General features: G+C 39.2%; 1 protein-coding gene across 1 annotated transcript; it reads right to left on the minus strand.

Annotated features, from left to right (window-relative positions):
- Nucleotides 1–621: 621 nt before the first annotated feature.
- LOC140380737 (N-acetyllactosaminide alpha-1,3-galactosyltransferase-like) lies at nucleotides 622–7,407 on the minus strand. The gene is made up of 5 exons (XM_072464643.1): nucleotides 7,403–7,407; nucleotides 6,565–6,648; nucleotides 4,892–5,032; nucleotides 4,380–4,517; nucleotides 622–1,348 (listed from the first exon to the last, which is right to left on the minus strand). Exons 1-5 carry the CDS (start codon nucleotides 7,405–7,407, stop codon nucleotides 664–666), a joined length of 1,053 nt encoding a protein of 350 aa, XP_072320744.1. The 3' UTR covers nucleotides 622–663.
- Between the last annotated feature and the right edge of the window lie 2,657 nt (nucleotides 7,408–10,064).

Here is a 10,064-nt window from a genome sequence, read left to right on the forward strand (position 1 = left end):
AACATTTTCAGTGTTTCAAAGTTTTAAATACTATGAATAAGAGGTATTTGACAATAAAACATTCAACAAGTTAAATATATTATCACATACAATAAAATGTGCAAGGCATGAGTTCTGTCTTATGAGCTCTGTCTTTGTGGATAATCTTTAACAAATGCCTTAAATTCATAAAATGGCAGAAATGATCCAATTTTAAAAACGTCTGTGTTTGGTTCTGTAGAAATGGAGCAAAGCCTTTTTTCCTCAATTCTGGGTTGATGCGGCGACTGTAAAATAATTTATTTAGTGATAAAAAAGCTACAAAAATAGTGGATTTTTAAAGAAAGAGAAACATAATTGCATCTCCCAAACAAGGATACACATGGTATTTTTGCACAGTTGTGGATATTTTCAATGTCATTTTACATTTTGCTCTTCTTGAACCTCAAACAGGACATTCGCTGGCACAGTTTAGCAGATGTTTGATTTATTCATTAGTCATTTATTTGAGTTTTAATCTATATGGATATTATATTGCATACAATTGTACAATTTATTCATTACAATTGGCTGTGTTCACATTTGTCCTGTTTGATCCCAGTTTAGTCCTGGGCCTAATGTATACACGGTTTGGTTTCGATCCAGGTCCGTGTTGTGTCCCGAGCCGTAGCGACGTCAGCTGGATCACAACCGCAGAATATCGTAGCGTTTCTCTGCCCAGGTCATGCGAGGCACTCTGACTTCCGTCCTGTTTATGATGGAGATGATGTCCCAGGAATACTCGGGCGACAGCACCTTCGCGGGTTTGTGGAGCCAAAAGTACTTGTTCAAATGGCTTTCGTCGTGCCACAGGGCTTCCACGTTGTTCTTCTTATCCGCGATGATGCCGTTGTAGCAGAAATCGACCAGCGCTTTGACGTTCTGCCACGTGCCTCCGAACAGCGCGGCGTGATAGTAGTAGTCGCCATCCTCCATGTACGCTTTGGACTTCGGGTTTCGGTCGTATGAGAATTTCTCTGGTTTTAAGGGGTAGAAATGAGGATGCAAAACCGCCACGGAGTCGCCCAATGCCTCCGAACCGAAGTGGCCCTCGAAAATGCTGTCCACGTCCAAGCAAAAGATGTAAGGGAACTTGTAGCTGATTTCCGAGTCGATGATCTTGGACAAGGTTCTCATTCGCATCATGGAAATGTCTTGCCAGCGAGAGTAACGCGGCGTATACAGGATTTTCATGGTGCGTTTAGGGCCCAGGACAAAATCAGGGACATCTTCTGGAGCGTCTGTGAATATGTAGTAAGTCACTGGGAGTCCGATCATTAAGTATTTCTCCGCAGAGATCATGAAACCTTTCAGGTAGGCCTCCAAGTAGCTGCAACAGAAAGCACAATAATACAATAGCTGAAAGGTTTTAAAGGACCAGTCTAACTAGATTTGATAATAACATCACATGATAAAAATAGATCAGTGTGTTTATTTAACCTACTTAAGTAAGACATTTTTCTTTTGTCTCCAAAGCTGTCCTGGGACATATGAATTAAGTTGTGGTGTGTGTTGTAGTGATTTTGTTAAAGAATTGTGCATATCTTTGGTCATGCAGTGAATTTTATGTGTATATCTTTGTTTGGTCAAAGCTGAGGCTTGAACTCATACCCTTTAGGCAGAATGTCACCACCAAAGTGCTGAAAAAAACTGTCCCCTGTAACCACTGCTTAAGTAAAGTACAGATACATAAAACTGTTGTTTAATTTATGTTACAAAACGTTTACTTTTGTACTTTCCACCTCTGCTTGATGATAATAACTTCCAAATGCTTTTACAACCATAGAAGCCTTAGCAACAACAGGACGATCACTTTCCCCAGCGGTCTCATTTCAGTTTCTTAAGTTATGATTTGATCGTACCAAAACAATGAACTCCTTTTTACAATGACAATCAAAACAATGAATTCTCTAAACACCCCTGAAGTCCATCATCTTTGCCTTTTAGCCTTCTTGATTCAGTGAGCAGCACACAGTTGAGCGAAATTTGTCTTCCGCATTGGACCCATCCTGAAGCTGGGACAACCTGTCACTAGATTTTATTAGGCCCGAGCGCCACAAGCTGGCGAGAGGCCTATTAATCTCGTAAGGCCGTGCGAAGCACGGCTGCGAAAGTGCGCACGTAGTGCGCACGAAATCGAGCGCGAAGCGCTCGCCCACTTCCAAACACTCACTAACGCACTCCTCCACTCATGCACGCCCCGTGCATACTAATTAGTTGTAGGAAAATGGAACATTACCGTTGTAAACGGGCGAAGCCCGTGCAAAAGTTCGCACTAAACGAGCACTTTACATTGGGATGACGACCGCTTCGCGGTCGTCATCCCCATATAAAGCACTCATTTGCGCTAAGTAGCTCACGAATACGTTCCCCATCTCTTGCATGTTCCGTGCATATAAGCATGTAATGCAAAAATTGAACATTATTACTGTATAGAGGGCCAAAAACACAAAGTGGGTGGAGCCCACTCAAAATTATCGAAAGTACCCGTCAGTGACCAGGGACCCACACCATGAGGTAGGAAAGCGCGAGCGCTTTCCGAAAATGTATAGTTTATGATATTTGAAAAATGGGAAACATTGTTTTCGCATCGGAATATTATTCTTTCTTTCTTTCTTCTTCTTCTCGGGACCAACCCCCCTATTTTTCACCCAGTGAACATTGACGAAAAGTCACAAAAATTTGCACACCTCTAAAAATCGTGCCTCTCTACATTCTGGCTATTTCCCTTTTCTAAAATAAAAAGAATTGGCGCGTCAGCGCCACCAAATGTACCAAAAATGCATTGAGAGATGGGAAATGACCCAAAAAAAATCTGATCGTAGAATCATGAAATTTGGCGCAGAGGTAGATGGTGACAAGAGAAGTAAAAAATATTATTACGGCAACGCCGTCCCCCGAACCAAATGTCGGCCATATTGCTTCAAAAATGGCTAAACATGACTTCGGAGTTTTTCCAAACGTCGTACTTTTACGAACTCCTCCCAGGGCGTTGGCCCTAAAAAGCTGAAATTTGGTGAAAATGCTACTGAGGAGTGGGACATCAAAAGTTATCCAAATTACATTGATACCTCTCACGGTCTCTGTGCGGCGAAGCCGCAAACTGTAACTAAAATTTCAGAAATCTCCCATATTTAAAATTTCTGCCGTTTGCGCAGATAAAGTCCGAATTGCATCAAATTAGAATCAGTTGTTAAACTCTTTGCCCTAAACCTACTTGAAGTGAAATTAATTAATTTGGCGCGACAGCGCCCCCTATAGATTTTATATGGAGGTTAAATGTTTAGTTTTGCGAAATTATCTGAAATTTGACACACAACTTAATTTTAGCATCCCCATCAAAAAAGTAAATGAGACCCATGTCATAATTGTTATGGCTTTGCCGTAGCGATGATCGAAACCTCCCATGTTATTCCAATGGGGAAATCACCAGAACATGCTTACACTTATAAATACTTTCACCAACTCCTCCTAGGGCGTCAGCCCTATTAACGTGAAATTTGGGGAGACTCATCTTCAGGTGTGGACCATCAAAAGTTATCCTAATTTTTATTCTAAGAGTCACGGTCTGTGCGTGAAAGCCGCACATTTTGCCAAGAATTCAAAATAAAATTGCTTTTTGATGGTAAAACAAAGGGGAGAAGATGTGACAGCGTCACAGATTCAGCAGTAGGCGTAATAAAAGGACAATTGGGGCGCGTTAGCGCCCCCTCCTCTTGCGGCGTGGCGGCGGCGTAGCGAGGGCCGATCATTGCCGCTTGCGGCTATATTTATCATTATTATTACTATTATATTGTATTCTATTTATTAATACAGTTCAAATGAATACCACAAAGTGCCAAACAATAAGAAAAAATAATAAAACAACATGAATGCATCGTGATAATAACCTTTTGTGGGCCCTGTGCAGTGCACCTCAGGGAACTTAAAGGACAAATATTATGCATAATCTGTGTTGTTATTGGCCTTTAAAGATGATCTTTGTACCTTTACTTTCACATCTCTTGTTTGAGAACAACAAAATATGTTGTACAAGGAACAACAGACAATCTAGCTTTTCTAAAGCTCGAAAATGACCAGAGGGAATTACACAAGTGAGACAAATAAAATGCTAGCTTTTCTCGGACGAGCTAATGCAGCTGTTGTAATGCTCATAATTTGACGGCAGAAACGCCCAGAATGTGTCCAGTGATGATTTATGGACTTAAAGACAGTGCAGAAGATCTCAGAACCATGTCATTTGGGAAATGTGTGTTTCTGACGCTCGGAGGGGGGCGACTTTATAAACAGGATTCATCAAACTAGCGTGAACAAAGCTAAATGCAACACACCATATATGACCAAAATAACATTGACCGTACCTGCCGATCGCGAAGATGGTCACGGCCACGGAGGAGTTGGCTTCTCTGTGCGCCTCGGCGTAAACCTCTCCATCGAACATGCCCTCCCACATGATGGGGGCCTTCCAAGAGGTCTGCGTCGGCACGTCAGCTCGGGCCCTTAGCAGCGATAAAACAAACATTCACAGTTTAGTCTGGGGTCTCTAACTGGCGGCCTGGGGGCAATTTGTGTATTATAGTATTATACCGACAAAACAATTTTTGGGGGGGATTCATGATGTAACATTTTTCAAAATTGTTATTGATCTTTAATGTGGCCAGTGTCATGACAATACTGGATTTGACTCCTGGCGAATTTCAGTTTGAGATCCCAGTCTTTCATGATGTATTCCACACCACTATCATACATGCAGCCATAGCATTTAGCAATTAAAATATGAATAAATAAGATAAAAGATATGGGTAAAAGTCAACAAAAGCCTTTCAAATCAGGAATAATGAACGTGACTGTAACCATTTTAGTTGATACTCACGTAAAGTTGAGGTCCATGTCCAGGCGGCTCATGTTGACGGCCTGGACCCTCTTCCTGTTTGGATCCACAGCCTCCACTTCTCTGAACTCTTCCTCCTGCTCCTCAAACTTGGGTCCTGTTTCCACCAGCTCTCCATGTGGCCTGAGGGAAACAAAGGAGAATAAAAGTGCATCAGGTTTCAGACACTTTTATTCCTAGTTGAGTAACACAATATATTTTGCTTTTATATTTGTGTTAGGTTAAGTGACAAAACCTTTATGTTGACGAATGAAATAATCTGCTGCTCCACGTGGAAGAGCGGCTCTACTCTGAGCTCCTTCTGTGTGACTGAGCTCCTCACTCTTGTTTCCGTGAGCTTGTCTTTTCGGTCATAACCCAAAGTTCATGGTCACAGGTGAGAGAAGGAACTGTTGTGATTTGAATTGAAAGGGGACTCGGAATTTTGTCCACAGGCTGAACTTGGCATTCTATTTTTTTTTTTAATGTTTTAATAGCATTTATTTTAATTTGGGTTAGGATTAAGTTTACGCTTAATTTATTTAGTTGAATTGAATGTTATAGGACAAGGAATGTTAGAATTATTTCATTGAATAAAGATATATTTTTTTTAATCAATTTTAGAACAAAATTAGACGATGTAATCTATCACGTTCGGGATAAAATTTGGATTAGGGTTGGAAATCATTAAAGGCCTTATCGACAATTTTTCGGCGATTTGAGAATGTAGGGGGAAGTGCGCATGTGCACTCCCCCGTGCGGACGTGCTCATGCGCACTCCCCCGTGCGGACTGATACAACACACACGTGCGTTTGTTTATTAGCGCGACGGATCGCATCGCATCTCTCGTCTCCCGTCGATTTCCGTCTTCTTCTGAGTCAGCTCGAACAGTCTATCTCCGTCCTAATTTTATCCCGTACACTGAGGGAACTATATTATGATAGATCAATGCGCTTAGACACGCAGAACCGTGCTGCTCTCGGGGGACGAGCCGCTCGCGGCTGCAGGTGAGCGGTAGGTGCGTTCTATGATTGATACGTGGCAGGACTAATTGGCAGTCCACGCCACGAGAAAATAAGACTCAAAAAATCGTCCATTCAACCTTTAATTTAGGTCAAATGAAAGCTTTGCTAGATGAAATGCTATCGTGCCGACCCTGGATGAAATGCAGAACTTGAGGGGGTCCTGGGAAGGTAGATTGAACGTTAACTCGTGAGCTCTGCCATTGGACTTCACCACAACAGTCCGACACAGCGACCGCCTCACTTCGATGTGCTGATTCTGATAAAGACGTTCAATATTAAGACTCATAATTAAAATGTGTTAATTTAAATGACTGAGTGAAATGGATCCATGTCTTGTATTTGCACTTGGGTAAAACCGCACCCTCACACCTCAAATTTGCTTCAACTGGTTAAAACTGAACTGAAACAAAGAAAAGAAGAGGATGTGCAACACATAATTTTGTCTGAAGTTGAACCATGAGCTTAATAAACCAAATAAACCTTTTGCGTTTCCAAAATTGTGCCGCTATAGTCAATGTTTCAACTGGACTCGCGCCGCCGTCAGTCTGTTTCCAAAGCGACTTCACACCTTTCCAGGGTTTGAGTTTACTCCCAAACCATGAATCCTTCCTTCCCCTTTCTAGGCGGGATCTCTGCATCGCTGCACTTACCCAAAGTAAGAGGATTTGAAGTTGATGAAGAGAAACATGAAGCAGCCCATGGCTATGGCCGCACACAACTTCTTCAAGTGTATCCTGAAAGATAAACAGCAACAATGTGTGAAGGAGACGCGCTTCCTCATCAATATTTTACTCAACGTTTTATTTGAATGGATTCCTGACTGTTGGAGCGATCCTGTTTTGTCCTGAATTTGAGGCTTGAGTGCTTCAAATGGTCAGTTTTCACCTACCCCCTATCTCCACCCACAGCTCATGGACTTGCTAGCGATTATACAAAAAGCAATCACATTTTTATTAGCTATAGGATAGAAGTTGGAAAGTCACACAGAACTGTCACTATGAAGAGAACGGGACTTTGAATATTTATTCACTCTTATACTACAAATAATACAATATTTACAGTACCATTTGCACCGTTTTGTACTTTGGCTATGTATAATCAGTCAAAGTATTGCCTAATTTCATGTATGCCTTTTATTTTGTCATAGTGTATATTTTTGTCTATCTCCTTTGTTGTTTTGAAGCAGAAGCTAATACATTGGTTTTGTTATCAAGCCGTTTTAGATACATTTTTCAGTTTACATCGAAAGAGTAAAATGAATGCTAAATATCTACCTGTTCTGTTTAGCTGTGCATACAACCAAAGTAAAGTGAATTTTATGACAATGATTTATTTTTCTTGTGTATGAATTGTGCCTTGCAATTATGAATTACACTAATGTGTAAAAAGCTTTTGTGTGTGGATGAACTAACCGGAAGCCTAATTACAGGTTCCTCCACTTGTTTACAATGTCTTTTAACAGTTTCATTTGAATGCAGACGCACTGACCTCATGTTGAACGGGGTTTCCTCGAAACAACAAAACAACTCGATCAACCTGCAATCAATCAAACACACAAACAAACATTAGCAGCACGAAACAAGAGCAAATCATTTTAGACAAATTTGAGCTGTCTGTACTTGGTTTAGTGCCTTGATCTTATTTAGACCTGGTTTTGTCACGGTTCAGACCTGATTTAGATCTGTTTAAGTCAGGATTTAGATCTGGCTTAGATCTGCAGGTGGTTTTGAATAGACAGTTTAGTGACCACTGGCTTAAAGTGCCCCCTACAGGTCACGACTCATTGAAATAAAATAAATTAATTTTGAATTTTGCTAAAAAAAATAAAAATAATAATAATCAAAGAAAAGCGCTTTTTAGGTTATAATTTCACTTCCTGTTTGTTATTAATGACATCACACTGAGAAATTACCCAGCAAACACTGAGCAAAAAGTCATCTAATATCACAGTCTTTTTTAATTGACAAATAAAATATATGAGAGCGACTTTACTTTACCATTTTAAACGATTAAAAATATGTTTAAAATGGTGAAAATTAAAATGTCTCGCTTAACTGTACCAAATAATGTAGTTAAGTCCGTTTTTACAGTCAAACAAAGCTCAGATTAAAGTCGGACTTGAGTAACAGAGCTGCAGACGGAGCGGTGCCTTCAGTTAGTGTCACACCAGGAATGCAAGCAGCAAAACAAAAGATCTGGTCTCATAACAAGACAAACAGGTCGGGGAAAAATCAGATCAAGTGCCGTATTTGTTATAATAATCATGTAATGTAACAATGCGAATATACGTGATAATGGACCTATCCAAGTAAAACAAAAACTAGAGCAAATCTTTTCTCCAGCAGGATACAACAGCAAAAGTGGAAGGGAAAATCAGGAAATGGCTCCTAGACATGATTGTTGTCAGTTGAAAGGACTCGAAGCCAGAAGACTCTTATGTGACGTTTGTGAAGCCGAATCCCAAACTAATAATGATGAGGTTCAGTTTTGTGGATCATACGTTTTTCTTTCTTTCAAAAACAGTGAAATCTCCCAATCTAAAAATGACATAATCAACCTATAATCATACTCCAAAATGACTTCAGTTGTAAGTTATTTTGTATCCGACACAGAGTATGAAACATCAAATCATCACTGGCCAATGAGATACAAAAATATAGTAATAGTAGTAATATAAATAGTGGCATTTTTATTTTTTCCGTTGTGAAAAAGAATCATTGTTTTGAGAATGTTGGCGATTGTAGATTCCTGTTTTTCGACTGTAACGCAAAAAGTCTATGAAACAATGGTCAAATGAGCAAATCGTAATCAAATAAAAAACGTGAGCATTGGAATGTTATTTGATAAAAAAAAAAATGAGCTCAATCGAGTAAGAATTAGATTTAAAAAAAGATGCCGTCTGAAATGTATAGAACCTACAATTAAGCGTCTGTTTCCTAAAATATACAATTTGATGATGATTCATGACTATTACAGAATCACAGCTTCAAACCTTCACACAAGTGCAATCTGTTCATAATAACATCACAGGTTTTCTTTAATTTCTCTTATCGTTACTTTGACACGGGTTCAAACCTAAAAAAGGCTAGAGAGATAGATATTTTTTGCCAATACGCGTACAAAAAAACAAACGCTTGTGGTCATTTTCATCAGTCAAGAGGCAGTTTGAGAAGAAAAGTTGAAGGCAAAAAATGGAAAATTACAGTAAGAATGCAAAGAATCCCTCGATCTTCGTCATCAAAAGGACACGCTTTTCTGGTAGTTTATACATTCATCAAAAAGAAGAAGGTAGTTTTATATCAAATTAGACGAGCTTTGGCCCTTGTTTACATAATTACTCGAATCTAATGGACTTATTAAGCTGATTAAATGAAATAATAGAACATCTTTAAGTGCCGATTGCACAATTTTGTGACAGCTTATATCTTCTAAAATTCTGAGAATTTTAGAAGATATTCTAGAATCAGAAAAGTGTTTATTGCCACTTTATACAAAACGACATGATATGTACATACTAAAATTAAATATAAAATATAAAGTTATGTAGTGCAGTAGTGCAACAGAATTAGATTTGCCTGTAGTGTCTAGCATTAACATAAGAACATAAATTAATAATAAAACAAGTGAGATGAAATGCATTGAGACTAAATGATAGTCTTAGTATTTAGCTAATATGTAACTGTAAACATTTCCTCTCCTACATTTGACAAATAGTGTAATTTCATGTGAAATAAATGACTTTTAAGGCCCGATATCATTGCGAAAAAACTGAAAAATTACAAGTTTCTTTCAAATATCTATTGTAATCTCTCGCAGTTACTTACCTGTTCTGCTTAGGTCTGCTCTGTCTTAAAGCGTGGTCTAATGGTGCTTTGTTCGGTAAGTCCTTCACTATTTCCTGGAGCACGCCCCGAGCCCGTCAGTCACATGGAGTCGGCATTACCTGTTTTTCAAGAAAAAGAATCTGTGTAATTAGCTCATAATTTTCACAGACACGTAAGAGATGGAGAGGTGGAGCTCACTCATTCTTCCTTCTGGGTTTACAGTTATTACAATACTGTATAATTAAATGTGGTTTATAACATAGAGCTCCTGTTTCTCTTTACAGGGGGAAAAAAAAGTGTAAAGTGACAATTTTTGATTTTATGAT

The sequence above is a fragment of the Eucyclogobius newberryi genome, unplaced genomic scaffold, assembly GCF_026437365.1.
Source record: "Eucyclogobius newberryi isolate DKJ021-1_F unplaced genomic scaffold, fEucNew1.0.hap1 SCAF_5, whole genome shotgun sequence".
In the NCBI taxonomy this organism is placed as follows: domain Eukaryota; kingdom Metazoa; phylum Chordata; class Actinopteri; order Gobiiformes; family Gobiidae; genus Eucyclogobius; species Eucyclogobius newberryi.

Coding starts and splice junctions, on each gene's coding strand:
- LOC140380737 (XM_072464643.1), bottom strand. Junction 4,518..4,891: donor GACATGGACCTCAACTTTAC/GTGAGTATCAAC, acceptor ATCGCTGCTAAG/GGCCCGAGCTGACGTGCCGA. Junction 1,349..4,379: donor ACCATCTTCGCGATCGGCAG/GTACGGTCAATG, acceptor TTTCTGTTGCAG/CTACTTGGAGGCCTACCTGA.